The sequence below is a fragment of the Hemicordylus capensis genome, chromosome 1 (genome assembly GCF_027244095.1).
Source record: "Hemicordylus capensis ecotype Gifberg chromosome 1, rHemCap1.1.pri, whole genome shotgun sequence".
NCBI classification, from domain to species: Eukaryota; Metazoa; Chordata; class Lepidosauria; order Squamata; family Cordylidae; genus Hemicordylus; species Hemicordylus capensis.
Window position 1 is genome coordinate 51024620 of NC_069657.1, and position 14060 is coordinate 51038679.

The 14060-nt window shown below is 41.3% G+C and overlaps 2 protein-coding genes across 12 annotated transcripts in view; one reads left to right on the forward strand and one right to left on the reverse strand.

Moving 5' to 3' along the window:
• ENTPD5 (ectonucleoside triphosphate diphosphohydrolase 5 (inactive)) overlaps positions 1 to 2603 on the forward strand; it is a 29139-nt gene extending 26536 nt beyond the window's left edge. For 9 of the 10 annotated variants that reach the window (XM_053263956.1, XM_053264023.1, XM_053264029.1 and 6 more), the window contains one exon: positions 85 to 2274. In XM_053263956.1, the coding sequence (XP_053119931.1) occupies positions 85 to 189 (105 nt within the window). In that variant the 3' untranslated portion in view covers positions 190 to 2274. Of the gene's footprint in view, positions 1 to 84; positions 2275 to 2376 lie in introns of those variants that run through there. The other variant, XR_008310229.1, reaches the window with a different exon arrangement.
• A 129-nt stretch (positions 2604 to 2732) lies between these two features.
• Positions 2733 to 14032, reverse strand: COQ6 (coenzyme Q6, monooxygenase). 2 transcript variants are annotated; one of them, XM_053263936.1, is made up of 12 exons: positions 13786 to 14029; positions 12382 to 12516; positions 11629 to 11687; positions 10511 to 10634; positions 10022 to 10152; positions 9354 to 9461; positions 9195 to 9257; positions 8860 to 8967; positions 7069 to 7271; positions 6322 to 6437; positions 4320 to 4486; positions 2733 to 2895 (listed from the first exon to the last, which is right to left on the reverse strand). In XM_053263936.1, exons 1-12 carry the CDS (start codon positions 13976 to 13978, stop codon positions 2866 to 2868), a joined length of 1437 nt encoding a protein of 478 aa, XP_053119911.1. In that variant the 5' UTR covers positions 13979 to 14029; the 3' UTR covers positions 2733 to 2865. The 2 variants fall into 2 exon arrangements, with proteins under 2 accessions (XP_053119911.1, XP_053119919.1); XM_053263944.1 differs by lacking the exon at positions 2733 to 2895 and having other exon boundaries at positions 4348 to 4486; positions 7069 to 7189; positions 13786 to 14032.
• Between the last annotated feature and the right edge of the window lie 28 nt (positions 14033 to 14060).

The following is a 14060-nucleotide window of genomic DNA, read 5'->3' on the forward strand; positions in this document are numbered from 1 at the left end:
TTGAAAATACTTAGCCTAAAGTGATGGACCTCTTATCACATCTGGGAGAACTTGTTTTTTTAAAAATTATTTCCTTTTTTACAGCTAACAAAGAAAGTGAATGACATAGAGACAAGTTGGGCTTTGGGTGCTACTTTTCACCTTCTGCAGTCCCTGGGACTTTCTCACCAAGAAGGCAGCACTTGTTAGGATACTTGCATTTCTTGAAACAAGAAAGGACAGTTCTGATCAACATACAGCCAAAGACCAAAGCAGAGGAATTGGTTATCTTTACAACTGAACCATTCTGAGTTGCAGCAAGATGGATCCTTCTAGGGTCTTAATAAGTGCACTAGAACATAATGGAACTGCATAACTGAGGCCAAAGGGCCCGAGCTCTAGCTCAATAGGCTTGAAATGGATCTTGTGCAAGAATCACACACACAAGTTTGGTCAATACAGTATGTATTTCCCAGTATTTTTCTGCTCCGCACTGTTTTGCAGACCTAGTGCACTCAACTTTTGAGTTGTTGACTGTGCCATTTGAACAAACCTTTCCCATAGGCTGTTTGTGTTTAGCACTAATTGATTCTTAAACATGGAGGAGTCTAGCAGTTGAGCTTCAGGAGAGACTGGCAGTGGAATGAATGATTTATCAACATCCCATCCATAAAGTAGCAAGAATGGGAAGGCTTTAGGAACCCTAAAGCCCACAAAGAATGGCTTCATTTGTGTCATCACACTTCCCTGCATTAAAGGAATGCAGAGTATTCCCTGCATTCTCGCTACTGTAGAAGACAGATGTTTTCTGGAGATTAACAGCCACAAATACTTTGTATTACAATCCAAACCCTTCAATATTCCTTTTTTAGCAGAACATCACCCCAGGTCACATTAATGTAAGATTTTCAACATAATTGTGTAAGTGACTAAGTTATCCACTTGGGTATATAAAGATAGTATCATAGTGGTGTGGCTTCCAATTAAAAGCTCTTGAACAAAAATGTTAAGACATGCTGACTTACAGATGCATCCGTTTCTTAACATTTTTGGCCAAGCATTCACTTTCCCAGATACCAGGGTGTGATGCATTTAATGACTGCATGTACATTTTGTCCAGAGTTAAGATTTAGCTCTGTTTCATTGTGTGCTTAAATTAGTGTGGAAGTTCTACTTAAGAGTTGCTCTGTACTGTTCCCTCAGATGTTGGTGTTAGTCTCAGTAGTTCTCAACTCATCACTATGTCTGCAAGGCAGAACTCAGTGACTGTAGCTCCTTGCGGTAGCAATTTAAAGCAAGCTTTAGCTTTGAAAAGGATGGCAAGCTGGAAGCAAAATGTTTTTACAGCATCATTCATTAAAGCCCGGGGCAAGGTTCAAGAAATGTTAGTTCAGTTTACCAACCAAATTTTTACTCGAGGATTTTCTTCACTCACCAGGCATCATTTTTCCTTATCACAGACAAATAGACTAGTGTATTTCTTGAGCTCTGGCCCAGAGTAAACTCATCCCAACACACAAACTCTGGCAGAAGTCTCAGTTTTGCAGCATTGTTCTGCCTGTACCAAAGTTCACCTATTTTTGGCCAATTAGGGCTTTGATTACCTTAAGTACTTTGTGTGTAAATAGTTGCATAACTGCTAACTATAAGCCCATACCTGTGGACACCAGTATAGGGAATGCAAGACTCACTTTCCTCTGACGATCCCAGGGGCAATATGGAATCTATCCTGTTTCCAGAAGTGCCCATACCTGTCCTAGTGCAATAAGACTATTCACATGCTTAATGATCTGCACGAAGTGGCCTTGTTGAAGAGTCTATCTATATAATTGGCAGATGATGTGTTAATGAAGCAAGCATTTTTAACTGAGTGCTAAATTTAGGAAATGATTTTTTTTAAATAAATGAAAGCAGGTATTAGATGTTTACATAATTTTAAGTATAATTAATGCTGGTGCAGTAGGTTGAAAAGACACTTATTTTGGTTTAGCTTAAGTATATTACAAATGGAGTAAGCTAAACTTTAAGCAGACTGAGCCCCTGCTCTTAAATAAATGTCTGCATATGTAGCACTGTGTGAATGCAAGTTGGGTGTTGGTAGGCCTTCAAATATCTTTTCAGATCAGATGTGCATTCACACTTTGTTCTGAAACAGGTTATTTGTAAGAGGACAGCATAACTATGTTCATGTTACTGGGTGCTGTAATGCAGTTAACAGATACCAGCTGTTTGGTATATGAATTAGACAGAGCCCTTTGAATGTCTATTTTAGTAATTAAAATATTTTTAACAGAATGTTCTTGGACTCCAGCCTGTAATTGATCCTCATTCTTGCATCTTTGTTCTGACCAATTAACAAAAATATTGCGTTAACACCTCTCTTGTCTGATTTTACAGCCACTAAAGATCACATCTCTAAGAGCCAAAGCTTTTTAAAAAAGAGAGAGATGTTGAGCTGGGCAGAACCAGATTGTACCTGAGTGACTGACACCCTAGCCTGACCTGACTTCAATTCTGAGCAGCAAGTTAGTCTTTGTCCACAGTTCCAAGCAGTAGAAAATACATTATGATCCTTAAAATATTTTTTAGCTGTGGCTGAAACGGACTCATTCCAACAATTCTCTTCTGCCAAGTCAACCTTTAGCATTTCAGAAGTCCAGTACTAGATGAGGTTGGAGAACTTTGGTATTACCAGTTGGCAGATCACCAACTGCTTGATCCTGCTGGGGCAAAGAACTTCAGCCAGAATAAGCAATGGTTAATAAAATTTCATGTTGCTCATTTTTTTCTTTATCTATTTAAATATATCAAGTCAAATATAATAACAGTCTTCAAATGAAGTGTAAGTCTACAACAATCACCAGTACTTCAAGATTCACAAAAATGTCATTTACTGGCAAATGCCATGATCTGCTCCTAAAGGGAGAAAAAAAGATGAAAATAATTACTTGTATTCTACTTGCTGGCTAGGAGGACATAAACAGGGTCTAAAGCAAGATCTTCCATGAGAAACTAATCCAGAACTGTGTGATAGTCTGTTCATTAATTAAATGCCCAGTGTTTCCACAGAAACACTGTGATATTTTAAAACAGCAGTGTTAGCCTAGGGTCACAAACACTCTTTAGCGAAGGTGCTCATAGGCTGAAATGCCAACCGCCCCTACCACCTGCCCAAGCAGCTTCGCCAGAGAGCCTCCAACCTCTCAATATGAACACACTGGTAGGCTGCTTCTCACTTAACCAGCTGACTGGGCCTGATCCAGCAGGGCTGTTCTTATGAGATTGCCCCAAATATTTCTCAAGCAATCTTCCCCAAACAGCACAAGAATAATTGCTTCTCACTTAGACAACACACACCTACTAGGAATGTGCTGAAATGCAATTCAGAAGCCAAATTGCCAGTACAATCCCTTTAAAAACAGAGACTTCCACAGCCCCTTTAACAAGGAGGAGAGCAGGTCAATACCTGCTCCTCCTCCACTTGCCCCTGTTGTTGTAATCCCAGTGCTCCCTCCAGATATCTTTGCACACTGGCAGGGTGTCTCCCAGCTGCCCCTGGATGAGACACCGGCACACACATGGCCGGTGGCCATTTGTGTGGTCAGCAACCACGCTGCTTTTCAACGGGCTAACACTACTCTCCAAGCAAGCTAATTTAGTGATGGAGCTGGCTGGTCCAAAAACAGCGTGAGGTACCCTTTCCCAGATGTTTTAGGTGAGGCTAGTTATCCTTAAACAATCCAGCCATCAATCAATACAAACACCTCTGTGAGGAAAGGAATACATTATTAGGGAATCTACTGCAGAAACAATCATGCTGTTTTACCATTACTATATTCTAGATCAGGAGTAGGCTTTAGGTAGCTTGGGAGCTACTGGTAGCTCCTGAGGTTACCAGAAGTAGATGTCCAGGCCTCTGGGCTTGTTTCTCTCTCTGTTCCCACCAATACTGCAAGTCTGATTTTTTGCCTGAGTGGGGGCACTGCCGTGCCACTTTTAATCAATCTCGCTCTTTGGATACTCAGGCTTGCTTTTACTTTCTCTCCAGTTTCTTTCCCCACAAAGCAGTTGCTCCCCTCCTGACCTGCAGCAAAATTATCTTGGCATTCAGCAGTTTAGTTGTTAAAATCCCTCATTCTGTCAATGCAAGTTTTTGTACAAGCTGCCATTCTGTGACTGGCTAACCCCACCCCACTCCACACGCCAAGCCAACGTTTCATGCTGGTAGTTCCCACATTTCTGGCAAAGAAAGTTCCCCTTAACTCTGCCCTCCCACCATGTTCTAGATTAAGGAAGTCCCTTAACCCCTTGCATCAAAGATTTTCTTTAGAGTATCTTACTTTAACTAGAGGTACAGCGTTTGTTGCTTGCAATCCCCATGTCCTCAGCAGCACAAAAGGAGAGACACTTGTAGAGTACAGCCTTTTGAGCAAGTCAATGGCAGCCATGAGAGAAAGATTGTGTCTCTGTCGTTCTCCTTCATATTGCAGTAGATGTTTTAAAGAGCCTGGAACAGAAAGTTTATTCCCAAAGTGACTAACTGGTAGCTGGATTACCCCAAACATATCAATCATCAGACCGGCAAGCTGGATCAGGTCTACAAGGTTAACTCAGCTGGCCCAATGATCCAGGCCAACTCGAGGTGTTTTTTCACCCTACGTGAGGTACAATGTTCCCACACACACCCTCTTGCTGCATGCTGGACAGCATAATATTGATTTATAAAATAATGTACACTTTCCAATAATATTTTAAAGCTACCAGTAGCTACACCTCCTTCCTACCTCCCAGGGCCTTCTCCATGGACCATCACCATAAAATGATGTTCAGAAACCTCCATCAATTAAATGCAGGCATTCCAACATTTCACCTTGTTCAAAACAATGTTGGTGTGTCACTCTGCAGTACTCAGGATGAACATCTATTATGTAAATCTGAAAATTAAGGACTTGGACTGGGAAGGACAGATAATGTCTCATCCAGGTCCAAATACCAATATTCCAATCATCCAATTAAATACAGACCAAAGAGTTTGCCCAGTGAACATTTAACAATGTTGACGCCTGTTAATGATAAGATGTAGTAGTATGTAGAGGGAAGAGTCTGAAAACCTTTTTTCTTCTTGTCACCCTTTATATGCAAGTTCTCATCCCTTTTCTCCCATGACTAAATAAGCTAGAAGAATAATTCAGCCATTACTTACACAAGATCTCACCCTTAAACTCTGCAGCAAATCAGCATTAACTACCACTGCCTGGTTCTGTTCTCACACTTGCAAAAGCCAAAAATGCATTAGAATCCCCGTCTCACCCATAATAAGCACATTCCAAAGAGTTGGGAAAAGTTTATCTTTTCAAACGGAGTACAACAGGGTGGCAAAAGATGTCAAGCGATCCTAAATATGGGCCCCTGATTTCACACTAACAACCATGCATTAGTGAATGGACAAACCAAGCTGAATTGAAACAGTTAAAAAATAGCACATCATACCCTTTTACAGGGCAAGTGGGAGGAAAGAAATCCTCAACTGCAGCTGGTCAGTAGGTGGGGGGCAATAATGGCATCCCTTGAACTCCCTTGCCCCCCAGTAGTGGATTATATTGCCTCTATTGTTGGCTAACTCCTGCTGTCACTCTGAAATTCTATGAAAGTGGCCACTTTCAGCAGGCAAATAGTGATGAATGTGACTCAAATAGAAGGGAAGGAAGGGTGGTTAGAACACACAATTCCTCCTCACATACTCCAACTAAATTATGTTTTAAACAACTAGATTATGGGCAAGTTCAGGCAATACCCTGTCTGACCAGCCCACCATACCATATAAGGATGGGTGTACTCGAGAGTGCACACATCCTTCCCCTCTCCCAGTGCATAGGGGTGCATCTTCATCCAAGCTAGTATTTCTGGTGCAAATAGAGGGGTGGCTCAGACAAATGCCACCCACCGTGCCATTAGGAAGTGGTGCCCCTGAACACCAGGAGGCGTGAAAAACATGCACGCTCAGACTACACACATCTTTATCCTATTCAGTAGATTAGGAGTACAGAGTATCATCCAAACTGGACAGACATATATTAGGATCACAGATGGCACATTAATCATTTCTAGTTTCCACATCAATCAGTTTAGTGAAACAGATTTCCCCCTTCCAGAGAAAGGCAGCAGATTGAAGATATGGAACAATCCACCCACGTTTGCCAATACGATGCTAGTATTTGCACTCAAAGTAGAAACTAGCAATTCAGACAGGTTCTGCATGAAGAAGCTGAATGGCAAACAAGCAGCCCATTGGAAGGGACATGTCATATTGCCACATACTATTCTATAGTTTTAAATCCTTACCCAGGTCCTTCCCATTGAATGCTGCAGCACTAAGATGCTGTGACAAGCATGCAATATCACCAAAGCCCATATTGACACCTTGACCTGCAAGAGGATGTACTCTGTGAGCTGCATCCCTAAAAGGAAAGGATAATAGCAACTTTTATTCAGTACAAAGAACAATCTCCACATTTCTGGTGCTCTATAAGTACACCACCCACTGCTGTTATGTAGGTTTCACCATACTGGCCTCAAAAATCCTCATCACAGTGTGCTCTTGGACAATGAATACCCACACAATACTTGATGCCTATTCCCACACTCCATCCCCATCACAGTTAGTACCATTTATGTCCCTGAACTTCAGGTCTCCAAGCACAATCCACCAGTCCCTCCTCCCCAATTAAGAGGAAACTGTACTATACTCTTAAGAATCTCCACCCCCCTCCCCCCCAGCACTAGAAACAGCTTACTTCCACTATTCAAGACAACTCTCCATTCAATTGCAGCCAGCATGGTGTAGTGGTTAGAGTGTTGGGCTACAATGGGAGAAACCCAAGTTCAAATCCCTATTCAGCCATGAAATTCACTGGCCAGTCACTTATCTCTCAGCCTAACCTACCACACAGAGTTGTTGTGAGGATAAACAAACCATGTACAATGCTCTGAGCTCCTTGGCGAAAGAGCAGGATATCATACATACATACTAGAATCATCCCACCCTCCCAAAAATCTATTATGGCGCTAAAGTTCCTCAATGTTAATTACCCAATAAGGGCCACACGGTGTTGGACATATTCTGTTGAATGCCCCAGTCCAAGAGGAAACACAGCTCGGCTCTTTGGATCCACTTTTGCAACACTTGGAGGCAGCTGACGAGCTGCAGTCCCTGATGGCATCAGGAGAGAAACAGCGGATCGGAACATGGATCCAGCAGTATCAATAAAATCAGAGTGATTTGCGTTGCTCCACTGAATAATGATAGAGATTTATTACATGCTACCTTATTATTCCCAGAAACATTGAAAAACTATGAGTTAACATCAAAGATTCACTCAAAAACTTGTAGGATTAGGAGTCCGATTAGAACTCAGAAGGAGGCAGCAATTCCAATGATAAAACTAGGAATACAGAAACAATTTATTTCCTCTTGTGTTTTGCTCTCAAACTTCTCAGTGTGTCTCATACTGGACCCACAGTAGACATATTCACAAGAAACATACTGTGGGGCAATGTTCCCGCTAAGGCATGCACATGGGTGTGCACACAAGAGTTTTGATGTCTGCTCAATTAATTTTAAATCTCGCTCAGGTTGAATCAGGAAGGCTCCACTCTGAATGCATATGTGTACACACTGCCTTGATGCTGCCACCAAGAACAAAACTCATGGTGCACATAAATGAAAAAAAGTCAGACAACACAGCTGTGGGGCCCACAATCTGCAAGGCCTCAATTTCTGCAGTTCAACTATACACACACAATGTATATATCTAAATGAAAGATATAGGAAATGCAGTGCATAAATAAGGCATAGCTTATACTCCAATTGGCAAAAGTATTCCATTGTATATCCCACCAAAAAGGGAGGGAGGGGAGCTGAATGCAGAGGAGCTATGATGTGAGCTTCTCCCACATACCCAAAACTTCTCACAGTATCCCAGCAGAGCAGGAAAGAACTGTGCTGCAAGGACTTCATTGACCACCTTCTTTAACAAAAGGGTGTGTTGACTACATATGGAGTTATTTTAAAGCCAAGAAAGTAAATAACAACACGCACCATGTGTTGATAAATGGAAAGAATTGTACTTTGTCTCACTCAAGACCAAGATGGAGCTTAAAAAATTCGATAAAAACAAGCTTGGCATTTTCAGTTTCCTGTTACATTAGCCAGAGACTTTTGGATGGAAAGTATAAGAATAACCTATTTTTTACCAACGTCTCACAACGTGTAAACAAACTACATATTATGGTGACAGAAGATTTGAACCAAAATGAAAATGTCAGGACATATTAAAATAATGTTTTCTCTTTTCTCTCATATTTAAGAAAAAATCCATCATAGCTTATATTAGTTGTAGAAGTGGCCAAGATATATCTAGGTTTTCTCCACCTTATAACAAAATACAGTATAGTCCTGCATCTACTGGAATTATATGTACATAATTACTGTAATTATAATTATATAGTCCTACATCTACTGGAATTATATGTACATAATTACTGTAATTATAATTATAGTCCTGCATCTACTAGAATTATATGTACATAATTACTGTACTTTTAATTATAGGTACATAATTACTGTATCTGTGTATATATATATATATATATATATATATATATATATATATATATATATATATATATATATATATGAATGAACAAGTACATCTGCTCAAAGACCGTAATAAAGTATTTACTTATTTATATGAACAAGCATTTATCCTGTCTCAACCAAATTTAAGAAAGTTAACTCCATCAGCTTGCTATTTGTACTGTGTGTCCTATTTAAGCACATAATTAAATAGCACATCAATGAGATGAGAGGACAATACTCACAAAAGCTGAGTTGACGGAGTCCACAAAACTTTCCTCATCCATTCTCTGAAGCTCGGATGCATGTTCATGTGATGTGGACCAAACCAAGGAGCTGACAGTATCAGAGAGCTGGCCCAACAAATCAGAAACCAGAGAGAGAGAGAGAGCACCAGTCAGATCCTCCCATGGTGCTCACCAATCCCCATCCCCTGCCAAGCAAGGAGTTCCTAACTCCAAAGAATAAAAAAGGATGCTCAGCATATTAATAAGGATAAAACAGCACAAGCTTCATGCCAAAGACAGAAAAAGGGAAAGTAAAGCAAAGATTAAGAACTGGATGAGTTGAGAGTAATTACCGGGAGGAGAGCAATTGGCCCAGATGGAAGGAATCTCTGCCATGCTACATTGTTATCTGTTGCCTGTGACACAAGAAAACCAGGTGAAACTTGCTTACTTTCCACTATTGTGTGTGTTCAGAAGCTGCATCCAAAATAATTCATTTTCTAGAATCTTACTTCAGACAAGTGAAGAGTGGCAACTACAGCTGACTGGTCATATTGATACTGAATAGTCTGGATTCCAGCTGCCTTCCGGACCATAGAATTCTGCCCATCTGCACCAATCTGTAAGGGCAAAAAAAAAAACCCTGAAGCAAACCCCTTTCAACAGCTGTTTTTAAAAAGTCCTCCAGGTCTCATTATCTGCAATAGGCAACTACTAGACATAGCATCCAACACACACCCCTCTACCTTTTTTCTACACCAAGATAGCAACATAGGAAGCTGTCTTATACTGAGTCTGACCATTGGTCCATCTAGCTCAGTTTTGTCCACACTGACTGGCAGGGGCTCTCCAAGGTTTCAGGCAGAAATCTCTCCCTGCCCTATCTACAGATGCAAGGGACTGAACCGGAGACCATCTGCATGCAAAACAGATGCTCTACCACTGAACTATGGCCCAATATTGTAATCGTGTTTACTCCCTAAGAAACATGTTAAGGACCAAAGCTATAAATTTTCAAGTATAACCACAGTGAATATTGTTTAACCTCTAACCATTCCAACTCACCTCTTAGCCCCTTCCTGCTGGTGGTGTACCACCACATGAGCTTAGAACCAAATCCAGGGGAAAGGACTTGGCAAGAGATGGTGCCTGATCAAACACAAAATAAAGGCTTAGTTACCAGCAGTTTGGTCTGAAGTCTGCGTCCATCTGCTAAATCAATTTGGACCCAAGGGCTTGAGTCAGAAGTCTGATAAGGAAGGGGCCAGTTGTACCCAACTGCTCTGCTCCTGTAGAGAACTTCCACTCGGTCTGATGGGGACACAATGTATCAATGTCACCAAACAATAGAGAGAGATGAAACAAAAAAAGTAAAAAAATCAAAACCAGCCAAAGCTCAGGCAGAACAGCTCACTGTCATAATAAACTTCCTCCTATCTTTAATTACTTTGATGGTTGTCAATTAAGTTATCTCCCAGTTTCTAAACATGGAAAGCACAGAGGAGGGGAGAACTGTTCCATACTCAGCCCAGCCCAGAAAAACTCACTGTACACCCCCAAATTATCTCATTGGTATACATTTCTCCATCTCTCATGGGCCTCTACGCCCGATGAACCTAAGTCAGAGAAAGTGCTTCAAGGGTACCAAGAATGAGAAAGCAGCCACTACCTGACACTGCATCTAACTGTTTGGTTAGAGCAGACATGATGATGTCATTCTCCACGATATAACCCATGTCTTCCAAGTTATCTTTATCAAAGATTATCATGGCCTCAGAACAAGCATCCCACACCTGTAAGAGAAATGCTACTAGCCACAGCAGGAAGATGCAGACACAAATGCAGAAGTTTCCTCCTCTATCAAAGCTCCTGCTTATACAACACTATGGTTAAAAACACCAATAACTTCAGAACTGCCATACACTAGCGCTGCATTTTAACATTAATGTGAGAAAACCCTGAGCAATTCCTAACCTCACAGCAGTACCACTACTTTACATTTATATGTAAAGTAGTGGTAAAACCCCTGCTAACTTGGCAAAGAGGCACATTTTAATGTGGTGATTCTCCTTATTTAGCAGGGGGAGAGTAACTGGCCCTACCCACAGCCAGCACAGCATCCCTCCAGTGCCTGATGCTGGTATCTATCTTATGTTTCTTTTTAGATTGTGAGCCCTTCGGGGACAGGGTTCCATCTTATTTGTTTGTTGTATCTTTGTGTAAACCGCCCTGATCCATTTTTGGAAGGGCGGTATAGAAATCGAATAAATGAATGAATGAATGAATGAATATAATGCTTTTCTCAAAGCACTTAATATATGTTATCCTAATGCTTACGACAATCCAGTGGTTCAGGAGGATTTTGCCAGGAAATTGAAGAAGTGGCAGGGATACTTCCCAAAGGCTACTTCTCCGAGTATTCAAAAGATCTAGTTAATATTAAACAGTTTCACATGTAATGTGGAAGTAGCAGCAGAGAATGCATGAATGAGTCACATCTTTCCACACTTCTCAGGTCTTATGCACAAGGGAGAAGTTAATGGTCCTGATACAAGTACTACTTGTTTATTTCCCTGCATAAAAGATAAGCATTACTCCTTTGCATAAGACCCTAAGAACATGGAAAGGGAACACAGAACTTGCTTCCATAACTACATACATGTGTAGTTACCTGTACCCCTTCCCAAAGAGGAAACAAATCTTGGGCTGCCAAGAAGCAAAACAGTCTGAGAACTGAAATCGTGCCAAGTTACATTACCACAGACAGACAAAGACTTTATTTGACACCTGCATCCGTCGGAAGGGTTTGATCCTCATACTGCAGATATGATCCCAAGCACCAAAGCCTAGAAAGAGAAAGGTTCTCACATTAAAGGAATAATCCTAACATCCACAAATGTTTAAAGGGGAACCTTCAGGCTGAGGAGTCAAATCAAGTTCTCTATTTCTTTCTGATCCCTTACAACTCTCCCTTTCAACATAACCTGGTTTGGCTTGTGGCTTGATTCTAGTCTTATTGCCATTACTTTGGCTACGCCTAGAAAGGAAGGAAGGGAGGAGGGAGGAAGGGAGTGCATTATTACAGAAGCTGCTGTAGAGACCACAGAGTTGGGCAAAGACCCAAAGTTCCAGACCAGTGGGTGTATGGTCTCATAAGCAATATATTCCAAGGAGAAGAAGACATAATAGCTCCTCCTCTCTTACCCTACTACTTTTGTTTGCTTGTGAGAGAGAGCAAAGCTGCAAGAATTCATCTCATGATGGGGACATGATCCATGATGTGTGTAAACCGTATAACTATGCACAGCTCTCAGAAGCACTCTCTACAGCAGGGCTGCTCAACTTTGGCTCTCTTGCAGTTGGCTTACAACTACCATAATCCCTGTCTATTGACCATCGTGGCTGGGGATTATGGGAGTTGTAGTCCAAAAACAGCTGGGGGGACAAAGTTGTGCAGGCCTGGCTCTACAGACTGAGATGCAAGGCTGTGCAGACTCACACTGTAATTTTATAACTGGTGAATGCTGTAGCTGTACTTACTACTGAGAAGTGTGGCTGAGCCAGGGGTAATAGCACTGACTCTGTTACTATAAGTCTTGGGCAACTCCTTAGACACTTTCTTTGGACCAGCTTCAAGTAGAAGAATTTTCTTCTCAGAGAGATGAGCATCATGTCCTAAAAAACAACAAGATATTTCTAACAAAGGCCAATCAAGTATTTTTAACAACCTGAAGCAAGACACTAGAACACCCTGGGACCAGCATATTTTAAGGATCACCTCTTTCCCTTAACAAACCCATACAAGCACTTTGTTCATCTGCCAAGGCCCTTTTGACTGTGCCTCCACCATCCAAAATGCAGTGGGTGAGGCCATGCAACAGAACCTAGGTTGTGGAACACCCTCCCCAAACCCATATGTCTGCTTCCTTGCTGGCTTTTTGGCAAGTGATCAAAACTTGGCTTTTCAGAAAGGTTTGTGGGCAAATTTAAACTTGACCAAGGAGTAATTGCTTTTGTGTGTTTATATAATACAATACAAAATACAATGAATATTTTTATGCCGCTTTTCAACAAAAGTTCCCAAAGTGGTTTACACAGATATAAATAAAGAGACTGATCACTGTCCTCAAAGGATTCACAATCTAAAAAATAATAATCCTTGCTTTCATTGATTGTCTTTTTTTGAAATCACATTATTGTAAGCTGCCTTGAGCATATTTAAGGAAAGGCGGGATATACATATTTTAACAAGCAAATCTTGTGTTGTCTCCTGTACATTCAAGATCACACAGCACCTTTTAATCCTTAAAACTGAAAGTCGTCAAAGTTAGATCTTTCCCCTAAATCAGTGTGTATATCTTCATTTACTAGGTTCTTCTACATTTAATATATCTTTCCTTCCAACTAAAACAAGTTGTTTTTTTAGTCATGAATAAGCATTTGAGCCCACAGCATGAATCGAGCCAACAGCATAGAGAATTACTGTTGCTAAACCTATTTTTAAGGTTCCTGTTGCATCACAGCAAACTCTTAACTGACAGGAATATGCAAATTGCTACATTTTTCAATATCTGGACCCAACCAAAGCATTTCACAGTTCAATAACCTTGAGTTATCATCAATGCATGTTTAGAGAGAGAGTTGTCCTTGGAAGCTCTTCAGAGGCACAGCCATGCTGAATATTCCTGCAATGTATACCAAAGACTACCGATATGAAGTCTGTCCATATCATTAAGCTCCACCACTAAAATGCCATAGTGTTTGCTGCAAGTATCATAACAGTGTAATATCAGTACAGGTGTGACCACCCTAAGCCCTAGGTCACCCTTGATTTCTTTGATGCTGGCCAACATCTCTCATCGACAAGCCTGACAGCAGCAATTTGCATTTAAATCCCGAAGCTTCCTTTCAAAGGGGGCTAGTACCAGCTAATCAGCCTCATACCCAGTGCAGCAGCCATGGCACTTCCGACCATGCCACCCCCTGACACCACCACGTCGTACACCGCCTTCGACCCATTAGACCTTACTACGCCCCGCCACACCAGTGACGCGACGAGACCAGTACGAAGCCCGAAACTATTCCTACACGGAAGCCCAAGGCCATGGCACGGTTTCAGAGCAACAACCGCTGCCATGATTCAGGAAGTGGCGTATCGTCACCAGAACAACGCATAACCGGAAGCGGCTTCACGAACGCCTTGACAACAGAACCTGAGG